The 22,072-nt window shown below is 42.8% G+C and overlaps 2 protein-coding genes across 2 annotated transcripts; one reads left to right on the forward strand and one right to left on the reverse strand.

Annotated features, from left to right (window-relative positions):
• Positions 1-4,100: 4,100 nt before the first annotated feature.
• Positions 4,101-8,987, forward strand: LOC109432965 (forkhead box protein K2; the record flags this gene model as incomplete). The annotated part of the gene is given in 3 exon segments (XM_062843653.1): positions 4,101-4,829; positions 4,897-5,219; positions 7,789-8,987. Coding segments are annotated over 3 exon segments (1,237 nt in total), but the record flags the coding sequence as incomplete, so codon positions are not given.
• Positions 8,988-18,132: 9,145 nt separating this feature from the next.
• On the reverse strand, positions 18,133-20,703 carry LOC109433011 (uncharacterized). The gene is made up of 2 exons (XM_062843652.1): positions 20,229-20,703; positions 18,133-20,078 (listed from the first exon to the last, which is right to left on the reverse strand). Exon 2 carries the CDS (start codon positions 20,065-20,067, stop codon positions 18,469-18,471), a length of 1,599 nt encoding a protein of 532 aa, XP_062699636.1. The 5' UTR covers positions 20,068-20,078; positions 20,229-20,703; the 3' UTR covers positions 18,133-18,468.
• Between the last annotated feature and the right edge of the window lie 1,369 nt (positions 20,704-22,072).

Below are 22,072 nucleotides of genomic sequence, written 5' to 3' on the forward strand. Positions count from 1 at the left end.
CGTCTACCCCCGTTGGTTTGAACGTCACATCATGCAAACAAACGGGGTTCATTGTTTAATTTGAACTTTTAGTAACCCTGTGGACATCGAAAAACACACTGCTGGTAACCCTTTTTGCTGTTTTGTTTTGATTATGCGTTCCGTTTCACCGTTTCATGAGCAGAATGACGTTTGAACCATTTTTAGTTCGAACGATGTTCAGATAAGATGAGGTCAAACCAACGGGGGTAGACGGTATAAAAAATCGGTCTGATATATTCCACAAGGCATCTCTCATCATGTTCATACTCCTAAGATTTCAATCTGTAAATATTTTTCAAGATTTGATGTGTTTTTCAGGGCACTATCAAAGTTACCCCAATATGAAAATCTGATTTTCGCTCATACGGAAAACTAAAAGACACCTAAAATATTTAGGATTATCGAATCTTTCAATTGCAATTGATAACTGATAACCCAGTACTTGTTTTAAAAATATAAAACTAGAAGGAATACTGTTACATGGAAAAATATTGAGAAAATTCGCTGAAAAACTATCAAAGTTACCCCGTTTTACGGTATTTCCAATACCAGGAAATGTTTGATAAAATTATGCCTACAATCAAAATTGACGAGGTACCAATACATGCTTGCCTAGGCGGAATGATCGGTAGCAAATTGAGCAGCAATCCTGCAAACTTGAAACGTATGGTTCTATTTCTGTTAAATGGTCCATACAAAGGAAACAAAGAATTTACACGGATGCATCAAAAAGCGGAACCAATTGTGCGGTAGGCATCTACTTGGAAGGAAGCAGGAGAAGACTGCACTATAAACTAGAAGAGGAAACTAGCATAACATCGGCGGAGATAGTTGCTATAAGAATAGCGGTAGATCACATCGATGCAAATGGAATGGACAACGTTGTTCTACTTACCAGCTCAAGGGCTGCATGCGACATGCTGAAGAACGTCCAAGAGCAAATGCAGGGGTCAGAAATACTTGTGGAGATGCTCAACCTTGCAAGTAGGTGGAAAACAACTTTTCAATGGGTACAATCCACGTATCTATATACGGAAACGAAGTACCTGGCGAACTGGCAAAACTTAGACCAGTGGTGCTCATCCTGCGGCCCGCGGGCCGCATGCGGCCCTCCAAGCCTTGAGATGCGGCCCGCGGAGTACTTTTCGACGTACAGAATATTTTTAACGATTTTTTGGAATAACTCGTTCACTTTCTTAAGAAATCGAACAAAAAAGTTTAGCTGATCAATTTACACTAATAAAATGTTAAAAATACAAAAAGAACAATCCGTTCCTGTAAGATTCGAACTCACGACTTCGAAATATTCCGGCGTCGTATAGCTAAGCCACAAAACCAGTCACGAAAAAATAGTTCTGGTGCCACTGTTGCTGAAATATCTCAAACAACTTTAGAAGAAATTCCTGGAGCAACAAAAAATATTCTGGAAGCTACAAACAAGATTCCAGGATCAATTGCAGCAACGCCTGAGGAAAATCTGAACATTAATCTTGAAGCAACTTTAAAAGATAATTTTTCAGAAACTGTCAGAAATAATTGTAAAGAATCTCAAGCAGAAAAAAACCCGGAGCATCTTCAGGATAAATTTCGAAAGCAGCATAGGAGCATTCCTGGAGGCACTTTGGGAAATATTTATGAAACATTCTGGTTTATGTTGAAGTTCATAGAAAACTTTAAGATATTTTTAGAAGACTTTAATACAAATGTTTAGCTACAACTCCAGAAGAGACTTATGGAAATACTTCACTAAAATCTTCGAGAAACTCCAGGAAAATTTCTAGATAAGCTTCAGGAAAAATCCGGAAGCTATTCTAGAAGAAATACTTGGAAAAGATTCATGAAAAATTCGTGAAGTAACTTCAGAGCAATTCCAAAGGTAAATCCAAGAAAAGTTCTTGGAGGCGTTCCAAGGGAATTCTAGAAAAACTAAAAGAAACTGCAGAAAATTTTCTGAATATGCTATTTCAAGATAATCTGTTAAAGAAATTTCTTGAAAATCTTCTGGACAAACTTCAGAATAAAGTTCAAAAAAAGATCCAGCATTTTTGGAGTGATTCAGAAGAAATTCATATTAAAGTTGCATGAGAAATTTCTGAAGTGACTTCAAGGCTATCTAGGGGCGACTCCTGAATTGTTTGTTTAAATTTCAATTTGAAACTCAAACATTTTTCTAAAGCAAGCCTATATGAATCTAAATTGTGTTTTGTTTTCCTCAAAATACAAAAAAAAAACTTGAAGTTCTGCTAAATATATTGTAGAACCACAGTTATTAGTCAATTTTTGTCACTTAACGAAAAATAAAAACTACATGAAGCAAGTTTGACCCTTACACAAGTTCTGAACGGTTTAGATTTCCAAAAAATGTGTTGTAAAATAGTTCTTTTTGTTGTTTTTGTTCATCGATATTCTATGCGGCCCACCGGTCGATCCCGAATTGTAAATTTGGCCCGCGGTATCCTTCAGCCTGAGCACCACTGACTTAGACTAACGAGAGAGTAAACTGTTGTCTACAACAACAGCAATACTCGTCTGAAAAGGGAAAACGATTCTATGAGATATAACCAAAGTCTATTCAACATTCTTGGTATACGAAAGTTGACATGCCCGGTGTGGACATCAGGCTCACAAATCGACCAATGGGTCACGATTTCTCCAAATTCTGGCTGTGTAGAATGAAACTTGTAGACATCGAAGAAACTGCTGAACACACAATATTACACTGTCCTATTTACGGCCATATACAATCAAACTTTAGTTTTGAACACAAATTTGTCTAGTTGAGCTTTATCAGACAAAACAAATAGAACTTAACAAGGAAGGCATCAAATTCGTGCAACAATCTAAATTAAAACTATGACAGTGAAAAATGACCCAGAACAAAAAGCAAACTGCAATTGGACATATGGCGTAATTTATGGATGTTCCCTTATGCCAAACGGAGTAGACCCCTCAAGCAGGCCTTGTTGATGGCGGCCAAGCCGGACCATGATAAACTCATGGCAGCTGCGGCAGCAGCAGAGCCCTTGACGCTGAATGTGCTGAAGTCTACCCAAAACGGCTCGAAAGGTGCGCTGGACGCGATTACTTACGTCAAGCGAGGCAGCCATCGGGTGATGAGCTACCAGGTGGCGTTCGCAAGGCCGGAAGTTTGTTAACCCCGAGTGTCGGTAAATCAGACCCCATCCAGGTGTCCCGGAAAGCTGGGTTGGGTTGGCCTGAAAAGGCTCGCCTGACCTGGATCGAACATAGAGTAGTGACCATTGGTAGGTTCTCAACCATCATACGTTACGGCGGTAAGGTTAAAGACGCCCCCAGGGCCCTAATGAATAGCAAGAAGAAGAGGAGGAAAAGTCAACGGAACCGAAGCGTATGGACACAAGGCCAAGGAAAAGTAAGAAGGTAGGTACCAAGTGCGAGAATCAGAGCATCAAGACTGAACAGTCAAAGTACTGCACGCACAAGCTTATAGGCGATGAGGAACGACGTCAAGCTCGTGGATCTGGGATCCGACTTTCACAATATGTATTAGACGTACTCGTACAGGTGAAATGTACTTTTCTTCCGAGGGAAAATATATTTCACATATCATTTATGCCCAATGTCCTTTATGTCAAACGTCCTTATGCTGAATGTATTTATGCCAAACGTACCAGACCCCTTTAAGCCTAGGTCTTGGAATAGGAAAGCCATTTCACGGGAGCGGAACAGTTGGCATAAAGTCATTTGACATAAGGTCACTTGGCTTAACTGTCATTTGGCATAATCGAAATGCACCCTTCTTTATTATTCCAAGTGTCCAGTGTGCCAAATAACCATTATGCAAAATGAACATTATGCTAAATGACCGTTATGCCAAATGACACAAACTCTCTTTCACAGCCAGATCTTGCTACACTGAAAAAATTTTTCACTTTGTTTCCCTATAGGGACGCTAACCATGCCAAATGTCGATCTGGCTAACGTCGGTACATAAAAAGAACTTTTAGGCAACTTGCATTTAATTAGAGATTGATCTATGGTCAAAAAATATTGAAAGATTTGTTTACCGAACACTAACATCATCTATTTCCTCATTTCAGATGCAACATACGTTTCCCAAGTACAAATATAAAGATCCAGTTCGAGAACTTGTACCACAAAAACAACTCCGAAGGACCTCGTGACCTGCTAGACACCAGCTGCGGACCGTACGCTGCCAGTAGCAGTACCATGCAGGTCAGCGGCAATGGTTCGTCCAGCAACATCGATTTGCATCCCGCCTCCATATCCACATCCAGCAGTACCAGCATGTACGCCCCGCTTAAGATCTCCATACCGCCCGAACCGCCCAGCTCGTCATCGATGGAGCACATGGATTTGAGCGGCCGCATCCGGGACAACGGCAAGAGTCCGTACCCTTCGCCGACCGGTACCATCAGTGCTGCCAACAGTTGTCCCACCAGTCCCCGCCAAGGCTATCACGATTTCTCCGTCTACACGTCGGGCCACATGGGTCCGGTGGGCGGAATACTCGGTCACGACCTCGGCGGTTCCGGCGGTGCCCATCTGGCGTCGAGCAGCAGCGGAAGCGTCGTCGGCAGCCACAGCTTTAACGATTTCCAACCGCCGGCCACGTCGCAGTCGCTGGAAAACGAAAAGCCACCCTACAGCTACGCCCAACTGATTGTGCAATCGATTTCCGCCTCGCCGGAGAAGCAGCTGACGCTATCTGGAATCTACTCGTTCATCTCGAAGAACTATCCGTACTACCGGAACGGTGCCAACAAGGGTTGGCAGAACTCTATCCGGCATAATTTAAGCTTGAATCGGTGAGTTTGGGCAAGTTCTTGATCCCTATTTCAAAGTTTTAATCGATTATCCCATTTTTTTCTCCAGCTACTTCATTAAGGTGCCCCGCTTGCAGGACGAACCGGGCAAGGGAAGTTTCTGGCGTATCGACCCGAACAGCGAGCTGAAGCTCGTAGACCAAAGCTACCGCAAGAGACGCCAGCGGGGAAGCCAGTGCTTCCGGACGCCGTACGGTATGCCCAAGTCGGCGCCCGTTTCGCCCACCCCGATGGATCCGGAAAGCAGAGAAGGCTCCCCGCTGCACGACATGCTGCTCCAGTCGGCGCCCGGTTCGCCGGGACAGGTTGCGGCCAACGCGTACGTTCACAGCAGCACCGGTACCAGTGTGGCAGGCCATCCCGGGCAGGAAGGTGAGTAGTCGATTTTGTAGTCGGCAATGGGGTGTGTTGGAGTGTGAAAAGTTAGGATTAACTAGCTGTCCCCGGCAAACTTTGTCCTGTCTACTGGGTTTTTTTACGTTCAAATTCAGGTCCCCGTCGAGTCCCCGCTCAAAATGTTTGAAAGATCGATTTTCACGCAGCTTCCAGAGTTCATTACCAGGGGTATCATTTATCTTCTGCCAAAGGACCAAAACACAGCAGATCCAGCAAAGTACAAACCAATAACGTGCCTTTCGAGTCTAAGTGCTGTCTAAGGGTGTCGCAAGAACACGCAAGTCTGCAAAGATCAGGTCATTATAGATGCAGTCATTGTGGGTCAAGCCACCGAAAAGCAGAGGAATCTGAGCATGGCGAACATCGACTAGGTACAAGAAGGCGTATGACTCAGTACCGCACTCGTACCTTCTTAAGATACTGCAGTTGTACAAGGTAGACTATGTCTACCAACTAAAAAGTGGTGGAAGGAGTACAATAATAACCCACACCTTCTTTTGGGAGGACCTGAAGCTGTTTGCGGAATCAGTACAGAAGCTACATCAACTGTTGCAGCTTGTGACGGTGTTCAGCAACGACATCCGGAAGGAGTTTGGAATTGATAAATGTCGGTCAGTCCATCTTTGTCGGGGGCAAGTAGTGGAAGCCAGCTGTTTCCGTGTCAACGATCAGAAAGAGATTCGGAATATGGAGAACGAACTGCAGGGCAAGTTCTTGCATCGTGTCAACTGTGTTCTGAGGTGCTTTCTGTCAGCCGACAACAACGTGAAGGTGATCAACATGTTTAGGAAGAGGCGTCACCAATATATAGGCACTATGTGTTTCCCTGATCCCGCAGTTGCGGCCAAATTTCGTAGAAAGCCAGAACCGCCATGAAATGTACCGCACTGTTTGTGAAGCTGACCACGGTCACAGCGACCTGCATCTGGCGCAGGAGGTTTGCCAGCTAAACTGCGACATCAAGACATGGAGACGAGATGATCGTAGCGTGGAAGCAGAAGGAGTTGCATGGGACGCATTCCCATCAACTGGAGCTCGAGCACATCGATAAGGCGGCGTCGAACGCGTGGCTGGTGCGGGGTGACCTCTTCTCGGAAACAGAAGGTTTCATGGTAGCCATCCAGGACCGGGTAATTGCGACGAAGAACTATCGGCGGTACATATTGCACGAAGACGAAAATCATCGCTATAGGAAGTGCAATTCAGTAGGGGAAACGATCGAACAAGTCGTTGCAGGCTGTTCAGTGTTAGCTGGGTCAGCCTACCTCGATCGTCACAACGAAGTTGCCAAGATTGTGCACGAACAGCTTGCTTTAAAGCACAACTTGGTCGACAGATTTGTACCCTACCTACTATAAGTATCAGCCGGACCCGGTTCTGAAAAATAGTTGCATAAAGCTGTGCTGCGATCGCGAGATCATTACGGACGTCCTCATTGTGCCAACCGGCTCGACATGGTGGTTTACGACAAAAGGATGAAACGGGTAACTCTCATCGACATCGCTGTACCATTAGACCGTGCCTCTGGAGCCGACCTACTGATACCGTTAGACCATAATGTCTAATCAATCAACGTTCTCCGGCAAGATAACCAAGTACCACGACCTAGCGATGGAGTTGGAGCAGATGTGGCACCTGGAGGACGTCCGTATAGTTCCGGTTGTCCTCTCGGCAACCGGAGTTGTCCCTAAATCTCTCCTAAGTTCCCTAGACGAGCTGGAATTGTAGAAGAACCTGAACAGCATACTGACAGCGGTGATTCTTGGAACCTTAGGCGGTTCCTGAACCATCACAACTGACAGTACATCCGAAGCAGACCCTTTAGCATATAATCAAACCGGCTAATGAGATCCACAGAGCCTAATCCCCATTGGCATTCCGATTGCCCGGGGTAGGTGAAAGTTCCGGCAAACTTTGTCTTGCGTACTGTGTTTTATGACGTTTCAAATCTCTCGCCAAGTCCAAGTCCCCGTTCAAAATGTTTGAAAACCCGATCTTCTAGTCAGCTTATCGTCATCCAAGTGTATATTGTGAGATTTACACTGCTTATACCGGCAGACCCTATGGCTACAGCAGTAAATGCGTGGGTATTCAGCATGACCATGCTGAGGGTGATGGGTTCGAATCCTGCTCGGTTCGAAACAGCGTCAAAATGTTACAATCTTGCTCTTTGCCAATATTCTTCCTTCTCTATCAAAATTCAAAATGTATTTGTGCTTCACTCCTATATTAGAAAAACCTATATTTTCAGTTTCTATATTATAATTAACGTTTTCTGTATCTCTTTTTCGTCCTCTCTAGAGCATAACATCTATTCGATGGTTTAAGTTTGCTTTTTGTTAAGTACTCGTCGTTTCTAGAGATCTAAAATAGCATTTATTTTCATCGTCCTCATCGTAAGGTATGTTTTTCTTATTCTTTTTCGCATTTTATTCCTCACAATTCACAATCATTTCGCACAAGCAATTGATTACATCACGTTTACGTATCACACCTCACTTTAAGTAAAAGCAAACCGTATTGTGGGATCCTTCCCTTTTTTCAGATTTTCTGGCAAAACAACCCACCAAACGAGTTCATTCGGAATCTGTTGGAAAATTGTTCAAACAACATCTACAACAACAACAACAACAGCAGCAACAGCAACAAACCATTACTGCATCAACCGTAGTAGCAGCTTCCACAACATCAGCGGCCCCGGCGGCAGCTGCAGCTGCACCGAACCTGTAGACAGGCAGACCGACACACGAACGCAATCGCAGTGAGATTTTCCATCACCTGGTTCCGTTTCCGTTCACAATACCGCGCGTAAGTTATAAAGGGAAACAAATTTTATTGATCATAAAGAGTATGTACACACGTATATATTAGTGCTACTACCAACACAAACACACATATATACATACATTATAATAACATTGTAGGTAAAATCAAAATACGAACAAAACCGCTATTGTGTTCGTATTTAATATATAAATTGTTATATAAGCATAAACTGGGAATACAAAAACACAAAACCACTTTGATTAACGATAAAATACAAAGTAAAACCAGCTGGAAGGATAAAGTTGTCACAAACAATCTAGTTTGTAAGAGTTTTGACTAATGCAGAAATTATTCTATTTAGTAGAAGTGCTTGTTGTACAATGTCGATGTCGTCGTCGTCGTTTTTAGTCTAAATAAGCCTAAGGTGTTTCCTCCCAGGTTCTCTCTCTGCTGCGCGTGGCGCGTTGTGTTTGCACTGGATCTGTTTGCGCGGAAAAACGGAACTGTGTCGATTCGCTCTCGTTTGTTATTTCCCTGAGAGCAATCGGATTCCGTTGTTTTCTTCTGTCTCCCAAAAGCTATGAGCAAACGAACAAACTAAGGTCAACTTCTTCAGGTACTCAGTGGAATTGATGGCGTGTGCTATGTAATAAATGGTTATTTGATGTTCATTTCGTGAACCAAAATTCTCAACACTTCTCTAGAAAAAGGACAGAAACGAAAGAGTGCGACACAAAAGCATACCGGAAAAAGCATACCTTTCAAAGCCTAAATGATCGATGAACAAACTGGTTTAAAAGGAAACCGGAAGAACAATAGAGAAGAGAGAGCGTCGCAGGAGGTACGAACAAAGAACTCACAGATTGTAGAGCCACTACACATACAAACAAACAAACAACACATCTAAACAAAGCAAACTCACTCACACTTACATTGGATCATTTTTGATTGTTATTAAAACTCTGTTGGGTTCGTGAAGCTCTGCTGTGCGAAGATTTTGTGTCAGCTAAAACAATCCCAAAGCCTTTTGGTTTCAGTTCGGTCTAATCCATCCGATGAGAGAAATAATCTCAACGATTTTGAGGATTTTTTTTTTGTTTTCCGTCTACCTTCCACACTAGTTTTAATCAGTGATGGAATTATTGTTCTCATCATGAAGCAATTCGCGAGTGAAAAGCAAACACAATATGATTCCGAGAGTAAACATTCGCACCCGCCTGCTTCGTGAGTAAGAAAAGCAGGACTGCCAGTCGTTAAAATGCGTTTTCATCGAAATGCAAAAAGCTCAGAGAAGCTTCTCGAATCACAGGCAAGTGCTTGTCGGCTTCGTTTATTCGCGAGAAAACAAGCGCGAGTATTCTCGGGGCCCCGTTGTTCACAAGTAGGTTTGTTTTGGTTTGTGTCTGCTCAGCTGCAATATTCATCATTTTCCATCCCTGGCATCAATACTTTCCAACCCCGCCTTTTATGGCATTACTTAGATAAGCGAACTAGTTCAGCTCCCACTAGCTGCCTAATGCTCGGCTGCTATTCCTGAAATCTCCAAACTGACGCCGCCGTGGCCTTTATGGATACCTAATACCACATTAATTAATTAATTCTCTGTGCTAATACCTGATACCCCTGGTAGGTTACCGAGCTCCTGATACCCATGTATCTCAAGCGGAAACAACTCTGTACACGTTATCTGGCACCGCTTCCAAAAGTGCCTTTATCCAGCTAGCAGTGCCTCGGGTACCTCAGGAAAGAGAGATAATGAGGGATAATAAATATAGGATAAGAATATAATCCTGTTCAAGAAACTATGACATAAGCAAATGCATCAAGGAGTAGAGATGTGAAATGTAAAGACCGTCGTTATAGATAAAGCTAAATCATAGTAGGCGCCTAATTAGGATTCGAATGTGAACGTCAGCTTGTTGGTTAGCTTAACGTGTTTCAAAGAAAAATGTGAAGTGTTTTGAATTGAAAATGAAATCATTTACTAAAACGATCAAAGAATATTTTGATCACCACACTGATTATTCTCTCCTCTTAGTAGGGTCGAGTGACACTGACGTGTATCGGCGGATATGTTATTATCGCCGCCGCCTTCCATCCCTAGCGAAGCCTTAACCCTTTCAGGACGGTTGGGTCATTTGCACTTCGCTGACGCGTTCTACAGCAGCGAGGTTGGTGAAAAAAGTCGTCCCGAAGGGGTTAAAGTAGGTTCCCGTCCTGTATATAGCTTGGGTAACTAACTGGATTTCCATCCTGGCTCAGATTAGCGCTGGAGCACTAGGAGCATAGGCGACTATTTCTTTGGCACAGAGGGATAGCGACTTTAAGGGGAGTTTGCAAACATTAATTCTAATGCCAACAATAAAAGAGAGCGTGAGAGGTGGCCTGGTGAAATCGACGTCAGAGGAAGCGCAGATGAGTGGCACAGACTTCACGCGGGCACTGAAAAACAACGGGAGTGGGCTACCAAAGATGTTGATAGTCGCTGAGTAACTCGACGAGCTGTACACCACCAGGCGAAACAACAACAACAAAGACCATAAAACAGGGCCTGCTGAAACTCTGTAAGTCAGTGACTCTGGATAAGAAGTACGACCTTCTGGCCGAGGAGCGAAACACCGTCTATGTGCGCAAAGAGGAAAGATCGACGGAAACGGCTGGTTGTTGGCAGACCCCGTCCAAGGTGAAGGTAGATTATGAGCCCAGCGTGAATTCAAAACCATCGGAATACTCTCGCAGTATTCAAGAGGAATAACGAGAATCTATGACTAATCAACGGAGGACACTTCGGGAACTGGAAGATCAGAATCGAAGTGCTGATGGAAGAAAAAGGTCTGCTGGAGTGTCTGCAGACGGCTGTCGCTAATGAAGAATACGCAAGGGATCTTCCGGAAGACACTGTTGAGGAGAGGCAGCGACAGAAAAAGCTACTGGACGAGTGGATGGCAAGAGACGGAAGATGCAAGAACCTGTTAATCCACCGTTTAGCGGAAATCAGCTCGAGTACATGAAGGATAAATGGACAGCTAATGGGACGCTTGGAATGCATTCAGGTATGCGTTTGAAAGGGTCGGAATCGCTGGCGAGCTGTTTCTTTGAATCCAATTTCCAGCACTGTGACTCATGGAAGGAGAAAATATGAATTTTTTTCTGCTCCAGTTTGAGAAGATACTCCGCGAGATGAAAGCTGCCCACGCGATGAATCTAACGAAGTTCTGATAACTGCCTTGGAAACCGTTCAAACCGATCAGCTAACCCTCAAATATGTGAAGAAACGACTATTGGATGAATAGGTGAAGCGGTCCGGTAAGTGTTCGACAAACTCAGAAGACACTACTGGGGAATCTGCCTTCGAGGAGAGAAAAATTGGTTTCAAGTGTTATGGATGCGGACATTCAGGACATAAGCGAGCAGACTGCCCCGAAACTCGTCAGGTTGAGAAGAATGATCGAGAGAAGTCCGGCGGTAAACCTGGTCGCCGACAGAAGGCTGGAGCGAACATAAAAAGCGAGAATGAGGTGGCATTTATTGCGACGACGAGTATCAGTAGTAGTGGAAGCAGTGGAGCGTTAGTAGCAGCAAAGAATCGGAAGACTGAATGGTTCCTGGACTCAGGCTCTACTGACCACATGTTGAAGGATAAATCGTTATTTGAAAAAATAACATCCATTGAAGCGAAAGGTGAATACTGCCGTGTGCAGCATAGTTGTCCCATGTTCTATGGGAATTCCTATTAACATGGGACAACTATGCTGCTCACGGCAGAATATTGCTGTAGCAAAGTCGGGTCAAGTGATCGTAGCAGAAACTGCAGGCACCCGTGAGAGCGGATATGCTGGTCAACGGAAAAAAAAACAGCCGGCCATGGTAAACGAGGTGTTCTACGTACCGGAGTTACAGAGCAACCTGTTTTCGTGATATTAAGATGATATTACGTGATAATTTATTTGTGCTCATTCTGCGAATGGAGTGACGTGAGAAAAGTCGGAGTCGTATATCGAGGTGAGAAATCTCGACTCGAATAAGGTGACTCTCCATTTGATTTACACGGCGAGTCACTTCATTCGAGAGTGGATTCCTCATCTCGATATACGACTCCGACTTTTCTCACGTCACTCCATTCGCAGAATGAGCACAATTGATGATTTTAGTCACTTCACCGCATTCTACTTGCTGGAGGTCAAAGATGAAGTTCAGGAGGTGTTTGAACGTTAGCATGCATGCTCAGGTGACAGCATATTTTTGGTGTGAAAATTGTGAAGCTCAGATACGACAACGGCGCACAACGGAAAGCTGTAGAAGATACATGTGCTCATTCTGCGAATGGAGTGACGTGAGAAAAGTCGGAGTCGTATATCGAGGTGAGAAATCTCGACTCGAATGAGGTGATTCTCCATTTGATTTACACGGCGAGTCACTTCATTCGAGACGGTATTCCTCATCTCGATATACGACTCCGACTTTTCTCACGTCACTCCATTCGCAGAATGAGCACAACAGTGAAACCTGTACAACCAATGATGATGTCGTACGAAACGGACGGAGAGGAATTGGTGGACGTGACAGAGATTGAGCAAGCGACAGAGATTTCTGTTCCAGAAGCTCCACAATTCGTGAATAAAGAAGCTATAGCGATGCTAACGTGGCAGCTGCCCTGCAGAAATGTCCACGAGGCATAGCAGGCGGAAGCGCAGAAGCTCCGGTAAGTTCCTAAATTTTATGGAACAAACTCAGGCGATCAAAGTTTCGCAAGTTCAACCGAGACGATTGATGATTCTGTTACCTACCTACCATCAACCATAGCTGAGCTGAGAAAACTTAGTGACTGGATGTTTTGGAAAGATTCCATTCACAGTGAGTTTGATTCCGTATGGAAAAATGGCACCTGGGAGCTGATGCAGAAGCTGCCCGGAAGGAACATTATCGACAACATGTGGGTGTTCAAGTTCAAGCGCGATGAATACCGAAATGGAATGTGAATCGTTACAAGGCACGGCTTGTAGCAAAAGGGTGTTTCGTTTGTCGGGTGAATATCACTGCGTCCTGATTTTAAAACTATTGTGATATACCCTTTTGCTGTGTGGCGCAGCTTACGATGGTTCGAATATTGCTAGCAGTGGCGTAGTACCAAGTACATTGAGTGGACGTGAAAAATGTATTCCTCAGCAGCTTCCTGAAAGAAGATATCTACATGCGCGTCAACCTGAGGGACTACCGAGCACGAAACCGGAGCTTGTCCGCCGATTGTTGAAATCGTTATACGGTTTGAAGCAGGCGCTATGAAGTTGGAACGAGTAGTTCAACTCGTACGTGCTGAATCTTGGACTTTGACGATCAAACCTGGATAGCTCTAGATTGAGTTTAAATAAGGGCGAAAGTGACATGATCGATTTTTCTTCATCGACCCTCTCTTCTTCATATTAAAGTGACAAGATGTTAGTATGGTTGTACTTTTTAGCCATAAAACGCTATAGGTTGGCATGCAAACTTGCGTCCAAACGTAAAAAAAGTTTTATAAAACTTGCATCTTGTCAGTTTAATTTGAAGAAGAGAGAGTCGATGACGAGAAATCGATCATGTTACTTTCGCCCTTATTTGAACTCAATCTACAGCTGTTCATACTGGAAGCCTGAGCGTTTCCAGGCAGACGACAGGTAAGTTAAGTGCCAGCAGGACGAGCCTCGTAGTTACCAGCGAGCGGTGAGTGGTTGGTTCTGGTAATGACGAACTAAAGTGGCAGTGGCGGGATCGCAAGGCTTGGGAGTTGACATCGTTGCCGCTAGGAAGCAGGATCTGTAAGACGAAACAGGATGAGCAAGAGAAAATGATTCAATTTAAGCGAGATTAGTGGCGCAAAGTTTCACACAACGATACGGTCTGGATTACGATGAGGTGATCGTCAGATGCGACGCGGATCAAGCAGGCGGACGCTACCCCGTGTCTGTGCAGATGAAGAAAGACAGTTATGTGGATGATATGCTGGTCGTTGCCTCCAATGACAAGCAATGTGATGGAATTGTGAAGATCTTGGCTAGAAAATTGCAACTTTTGTTGAATAACGCTTATTGCTTGAACCAAAAGGCATAGGGTAGGGCGGGGCAAGATGAGCACCCTAAGGATCACGTTGAGTTTATTGAAAGTGAACACAATTGTTCATAGTACCTCTCAGTAGTTCTTTTCTATATCATGTTTTCTACCACCCATAAACATGGCAGAGTTTAAAATTCACAATAAGGATGATTTATTTGACTAAACAAAAAAGATGTTTTGTGGTCAGTTCGAACATGCTACGGGGCAAGACGAGCACCTCTACGGGGCAAGAAGAGCGCATCATAAAAATCTCAATATTTTAACAATAAATTGATTATACAGTGATTGAAATAGTAAACCTTGTTTATAGCTATGGTTTCACGTTCTAAGATTATTTTTTTTTTTCGATTATTGAAAAAAAAATGCGGTTTTATAATACTTTATACAAAAATGACCCGAAAAACAATAAACGATTATAAGGTTGATTATTTTTAGGAATTTACGCAACCAAATAGTTGCAGAGGATACAGAAACCTATATTCGGCACTATTGAGTGGATTACAATAATTTCAAAATATTTTCTATATTCCCATCAGGGTTGCTTTACAGTAAGCTAGTAATGTTGGCTGATAACCAGAATTATGGTAAAAATTTGATTCTGACATAAAAACCTTATTTTATTCTGATGATTTCTTATAAGAAAATGCTAAAAATCCATGCTATTGACTAATTTGACGATATTTTTTAATTCGTTCGTTATGAAGTACCTTTTATCGGGTTTACAAACAGGATGAACTTTATTCTAAGGCCAGTAGTACACAGGGTCAAATATTTGACAAGAAAAGAACTCAAGAAACAACATCAGTTTGACACTAATGAAAATTTGATCGAGTCAAACAAGATGTTTGAGCATTGGTTTCTTTTCGGACAAATATTTGACCCTGTGTACTAGCAGCTTAACGGATTATGAAGCTGTTTGGGCAAAATTCCTTAAAAAGTAGTAAAACGGAGGGGTGCTCATCTTGCTCCGGGTGGCTATCTTGCCCCGTCCTACCCTACATCGACAAGCTGTTTGAACAGTTTAGACTTGCGGATGCGTAGATATCACGAATTCTTATGGACGTCGGCTATCTATCTACAGCAAAAGGAGCAGTTAAGAGGACTTCCGAACGAAAAGTTCTAGAGCCTCATCGGTGATTTGCTGTACACTAGGCCGTCCCTTATTTTGCAAAAATTGGAAATGTTATAAGTTCGTTAGTGGAAAATGATCGTTTTAGCTAAAAAATGATCGTGTCAAAATTTGAAGTTCGTATCTCAAGGCAAAGTGGTCCCTCAAGGGGCCTACACACTTAAAATAAAGTACCGTATTCAGCTGTTCTATTTTCGGTAAAAGTTCAGATTACCGAATGTTCAGCAATATATTACCGAAGTTCGTCAAAAAATTACCGAACGTTCGGTAAACTCCACTGAATCATCGGTAATGTTTACCGAACGTTCGGTAAAAAATAGCCGAACTTTGGTAAAACTGTGCTGAACTTCGGTAATCCGAACTTTTACCGAAAATAGAACAGCTGAACAAGTGACTCTAAAATAAGTGTGTAAAGTTGTCAAAAATTGTATGGGACCAAAAAAACTTGAAATTTTTTTCAACAAAAAAATACGCCTTTTTACTAAAACCGGTGATTTTAGGACCCTAAAGGGCCAAAAATGTGCTTAGATTTGCGATATCTCTACTCGTTTTTGAGTTATTGAACAAAATAGGGTAAGTTTTCTTTGGAATCTAAAAAAATGGTCAAAAATGCCGATTTTTCAGTTGTTTGTTGTCAATATCTTGGAAACGAGTAGATATATCGCAAATCTAAGCACATTTTTGGCCCTTCAGGGTCCTAAAATCACCGGTTTTAGTGGAATAGCGTATTTGTTTTGTCGAAAAAAATGTCATGTTGTTTTGGTCCCATACAATTTTTGACAACTTTAGGCCCCTTGAGGGACCACTTTGCCTTGAGATACGGACTTTAAATTTTGACACGATCATTTTTTAGCTAAAACGATCATTTTCCACTAACGAACTTATAACATTTCTAAATTTTGCAAAATAAGGGACGGCCTACTGTACACCCAAACCTCATTTTACGTCCACTATTGGCTTAGCGAAAAAAAATTCTACCGACAAAATAATGATCAAAATACACATTTTTATATTTTTGTACACTTCTCACAATCACGAAGATGTTTTAAAAAATATAAAACTGTTGAGTTTGCTCATTGTCTAAGCGGTAGAATTTTTTGTCGCTTAGCCAAGCATGGACGTAAAAAAAGGACGAGGTGTACCTATCGATGAATACTGGCCAGACATCGCTATAGATTCTTGGAAGGCAAATGAGCAAGCCAACGAATGCGGTTTGGACGGAAGCGATAAGGGTTCTGCGTTACCTGAAGGCGGGAGATGCTTTGAAGCTGGTATTGGGTGCCGGCAAAGAAGAGCTTTAGGAGTACCCGGATGTATAATTGTATACTTCGGGAAGCCTGTACATAAACCAGTGCAGATCTTCGAAGACAACCAAAGTTACATCAAGATGTTGGACGAGAACGCAGGACTAAAGCGATCCAAGCATGTGAACATGATATCATTTCGTGAGGGATTTGGAACAATCACGCAACGCATCATAAATGTGACGAACTGCCCATCGGCGGATATGTTGGCGCAGATTCTAGCAAAACGGTTGAGCAGGGTGATGCGGGAGAACATACGCGAGAGGATTGGTCTATACGCTCTCTGCGAGATGAGGAGCAGTAATGTTGGCACTGTGACATTGAGCATCGCCTATCATCGACTGTGCAAGCAGCAGTAGTAATTAAGGCGGCCATCGATCCACGCCCTGGCATGTTCAGAATAGTAGATCCCAAGTATCATTATTTAATCAAATAGACTAGAAGAGGTTCTTACAACCATCATAAACCCAAAAAAATATATTAGGTTTTATGACGGTTCTTAAAACCTCTACAATACTAATTGGTCATCAAATGTTACTTAGGATGTGCCAGGACAAATACGACTTTCCGGAGCCAAAGATTGGTTCTATTCACTGCGATCGACGGTGGACGCTATCAGAATGACCGAGATAGCGCTCCAAAAAGAAGCAAAAGAAAATCCGCTACTGCGCGATAGTCATGCTACAATGACCAACGCGTTCAACAGTGGTAGCTGAGTCGCGATTGAGAACGCCTAACATCACATTGAAGTCCCGGATAGCCTATGACGGATACTAGAGAGCTATTTCCAGAACACGGTGCTTCTTTGCGACACCGAAGAAGGGGCGTAGCGTATTGATGCTCACACTACCACCGAGCGTAAAAAGATAAAACTGTGTCATGGTATGTCATCAACCTTCAAAAAACATAAATAACATTTTTCTGCATACATACATTAGAATATGTATATTTACTTTAATTGTATTGGCTAGTTTCCACCTGGTACGTACTGTGCAAAAAGATAGGACAAGTAATGATCAAGTAATGATTCCGCTTCAAAATTACTTGAGCTGTTCGCAGATGGCAAGTAAGGAAAAAAGTGTAACACTCGTAACACCTCCCGTGCGAATCAAATGGAGCTGTCACTTTTCCTTGCGGAAAAATAGTCCGCGCTATTATTCCGTAAGGAAAAGTATTACCCGTTGCAAGAAAATAGAGAGCGAAAATGGTGCAAAATCGTTAATAGTCCTCCGCTGGTATGTCTAATCGTTATGGTGTCTTCTACAATAAGTGCGCGAATTGGCCAAGGAATACTGCGCCGAAAACACCAAAATGATTTTTCTTACAGGCGGAGATGTATGGGCGCTTGCGCGTACAAATTTTCGCGCAACGCATAATAACGTTTCTCCCCATACTGGATCAGTTCTAGATTAAGTTTAAATAAGGGCGAAAGTAACATGAGAGAGTTCTCTTCATCGGCTCTCTCTTCTTCAAATTAAAGTAACAAGATGCAAGTATTGTTGAACTTTTTGGTCATAAATCGCTAGGTTGCGATGCAATCTAGCGTCTAAGTGTAAAAAAGTTCGATAGAATTTGCATCTTGTCACTTTAATTTGCAGAAGAGAGAGTCGATGAAGAGAACTCTCTCATGTTACTTTCGCCCTTATTTAAACTCAATCTAGAGTTGTCAAAATTACTTGCGGAAAAAGGTGGAATTTTACTTGAGCGCTCTACTTGGCAACAAGAAACTAAGCTTATAAATCGATCATTCACGCAGAACATCTTTCACAAAAAAAAAACTATATTTAACTTATATCAAGAGTAGCTATAAAGTATTGCTCTAAAAATAATGTGTGATGCTTGAAACTAGTAGTACTTTCAACGTATACAATAATAAATATTTTCGCTAATTTCAGCGAACAATCCAAGGTACAACAGCGCATCAACGTTGCTAGCGTTAGCTCTCCACCTCCATCAGGCTTGACCGAAACGGAGCATCGCATTCGGCGGTCGACGTGGAACAACCCCAAACGTTCAGATGTGGCACATGCTTCAGTTCCGTGGTACCCGTAACGTTGTATATCGTGATGTATTGCAAATTGAGCACTTTCAGCTGGGTGAGCTGGCAAAGTTTCCGATAGCGCTTGTAGTCCAGCATGAGTGGATTTTCGTGTTCATTTCGTAGAATGAATTCTTCCAGTTCAGTCAAGTTGTTGCAGATGCTTTCGAACAGGGCGCTACAATCGTACCCGTAGCTCTCGGTACAGCACACCACTTCCAGCCGCTTGACATGTCGGAGATGGCACAATTTTGGGGCCAGCAGTGCCGACCGGCCGCTAATATGAAGAACTAGGTGTTTTAGGTGCCCCAGCCGATTCAGGAAATTGGGCGCCACCAGTTGCGTTCCGTAGTAGTCCATGTCGAGTGATTCCAATCGATTGCCGATGTCCAATTCGAAGCGGGCGTACTCGCAGCCTCGCAGGGTAAGCCGTTTCACGTTGGGCGAAACGAGTGTGAATGCACCTTGAGCAGGAGCCAGTTCTACGTACTTCCAAACGAGATCCTCAGTCTTATCCAGCGTTAGAGACAACTCGTTCGAGAACAGCGATCCATTCAACCATCCGTCCATGTGTAAACTTTTCAGCAACGGAAACTGCATACTGCTGGAAAAATTGCCATCGTCCAGACAGAAACCATTGATGAGGAGCTTTTCGATCTTTCTGCACTTCCGGTTCAAGCTGGCAAGCATCTCGTTATTGACAAATGTGAACTCCACGTATCGCAGGTTCGGCATCTTGGAAAACTCCAGATCCCAATCGCGGTTCTGATACTCGTCGATTGCCCGCCGGATGACCAATCGTTCCATGTACGGTTTATGGATGGCGAAGAACTGTTCCCACATGGTACCGTTCAAATCGACCTCCAGGGATCTGAGCAGCTCGCAACCGGACAGTTCTATCAACGGGTCTTCCCAGTACATCGCTTCCTCATTGGCCAACGAGTCCAGAACCAAAGAGACCTGTTCCACCTTTGGCAGAACAAAATGGTACAGTGTATTCATTTGATTTGCCCCCGTGTAGACCTGCAGATAGTGCATCTTTCGCAACTGACTCAGCTCCACTTTTTGAATCTCGGTCCATTCTGGCCACGCACGAGTCAAGGTGAACTCCAGATTCAGCTCAGTAAGCGCGCCAAAAAACGGCATGTTCGAGAGCAGACAATCGCTCACTTTGTCCGGTTCGCCCACCAAAGACACGAACCTTAGGTTCCACTGTTGAACGGCCTGATCGAAGCAGTCCTTGATGTCCTCATTCCAAGGGACGGTCAATCCTATTGCCAGCTGCCGATAGTTACGTTCGCTCATCGGTATGAGCTGGCGCAGCTGGTCCGTGTGGGCCGCATCGAATAGAAATACAACCCTGTGGGCCAGCGAAGGACACTCGAACAGGGCTCGGTTCCACGAACGACATACCAGTGCACATCGCAACAGGTCCTTGAAGTTCAGTTGTCGGAAAATTGCCTCCAGTACCTCCAACGGAAGCGATGCCCAATCCATCGTGACGGGCGCTGAAATTGTTGAAATCTTCAATTTTTATGTTCTAGATGAGCACTTGATAATCTCTGTACGCCTTTCAACTTTTCTAATAACACTGTTCGATGGTATTAGTGATGATAGTTCTTATTTGTTTACGTTTTATGTACATAAAACAATCTTACCTATGCTTTAGACCTCGAATGCAACTAAACGTAGTATATCACTTATACCATAAACATCGCTTTTCCTTTACGATAATTAAAATCCGATTAGGTGATCTCAAATAGAGCACATTTCGGTCACTTCTTATTTCACCAGTATCACTGCTTTGACTAATCCAACGGGATTTCCTCAGTTCCAAAATCAACTTGTTTGTTTCTTAGAACTTTTCGCTCTCGGAGTTACAATGTTGTAGGTATATATTATATGTCTGATGTCGTTCATGTACCTATACGAAAGTGGGTTGGCTCGGTCGGTAGGGGGTTTGAGTGATGTTACCTGCAGCCAGCGCTCGAAGACAGAGTACCTAGAGGCCTTGGCAGAGAGACGATATGGTGAATAGCAGCGCGCATGCTCATCGGAAATCATAACATTAAACAGGGGGATAACAATCGCGCCACAGTGGAATACAGTTTTTATGCTAGCCTCCATTTTCTAGTGTACGTTGATATGATCGGTTCATTTACTAGGTATATTATAGACCTGAAAAACCTGAAGTTTTTTATGAACATTTTGTTCATTTGGATTAAATATATATTATACTTTGCTTTGGACCTGTGTTTGAGATGGTCAAAGCTGTTCCCATCCGAAGGCCGGCTCCAGAGGCACGTTATCCTCCTTTTGGGACATTTGTGCCGGGCGGGGGCAGCATGTTACTGTGTATCATTCAAAGTCCTCTGCCACGTGATCCTTAACCGGATACAGGAGAAGAATAACGCAACTCTCCGACGGCAGAATCCTCGTTAATACAGATAAAAAAGAGGATTCCGTGCCGGACGATCCTGTGTGAACCATATTGTCACTGGAAACAAAAAACTAGAATTATCAGGGAATTCTGGAATCAATCAGGGAATTTTTGATAGTAAGGAATTTTATTGAAACAAGTTTAAATTTGATCAATATCAAGTTCTTTAACAAATTTTGGAGAAACATATAGAGCCATTGTTTACATTTCTGGAATAAGTTTCTTCAGAACTCATGGAGTTGGTTTCAATAGATCTTTGAGGGGAGTTGGCGGCCGAAGCTGGGAAGAAATTCCTAATAGCTCCTTATTGGCTTTATTTTGAAATGAAGGAAACGCTTCGAGATTATGTTCGTTAGTGGTGGATCTTGGATGATTTCTAGAAGGAATTTCCAGATTCTTTAAAAAAAAAAGTCGCACTGTTTTCTGAAGCATTTGTTTAGGAAATCCTTCGGGGATTATCTGACTTATTTCTAACGGAAATCTTGAGTAAGTGCATTAAGACGTTCTCTGAAGTATGTAGCTAGAAAAATTCTCCATACATGAACTAATTGAAATCAGAAACCAGCAGTGGCGTAGCAAGGGGGTGCGGTCCGCACCGGGCCCCCGAGTTCAGAGGGCCTCCAAATCAGAGAAGGTTACTAACACTAGTTTGAAAAAAGGTTTTAAAGTTTTAAAGTTTTTTTTTAAAGCGATAGTTTCCGATATGTACATATAAGTTCAATACTTGCAGATCTGCTGATAGGTATGTAGGGGCCCCTTCGTGATTATCAATAGTTTTTGGAATGGAGCACACAGATGGCTAATTTGTAGTCCTATTATTAACAATTTTAAATGTGCACATTTTATTCAAGTAGTTTAGTTAGTTTAGTTTTGATTAGTTTGATAATTACTCTTTTTACCTACAGGAGCCCCAAAATGCAAAAAAAAATGTGCTAGAAATTACAATTGAATTTTACGAAATTCAGTACTGATTTGGAAGTAAAATTCATGAACATTATGAAAACGTCCCTGATATCCTAACCACAGGACCAAACATAACTGTTAACATAGCTTAAGAAAATT

The sequence above is a fragment of the Aedes albopictus genome, unplaced genomic scaffold (genome assembly GCF_035046485.1).
Source record: "Aedes albopictus strain Foshan unplaced genomic scaffold, AalbF5 HiC_scaffold_406, whole genome shotgun sequence".
Classification (NCBI taxonomy): domain Eukaryota; kingdom Metazoa; phylum Arthropoda; class Insecta; order Diptera; family Culicidae; genus Aedes; species Aedes albopictus.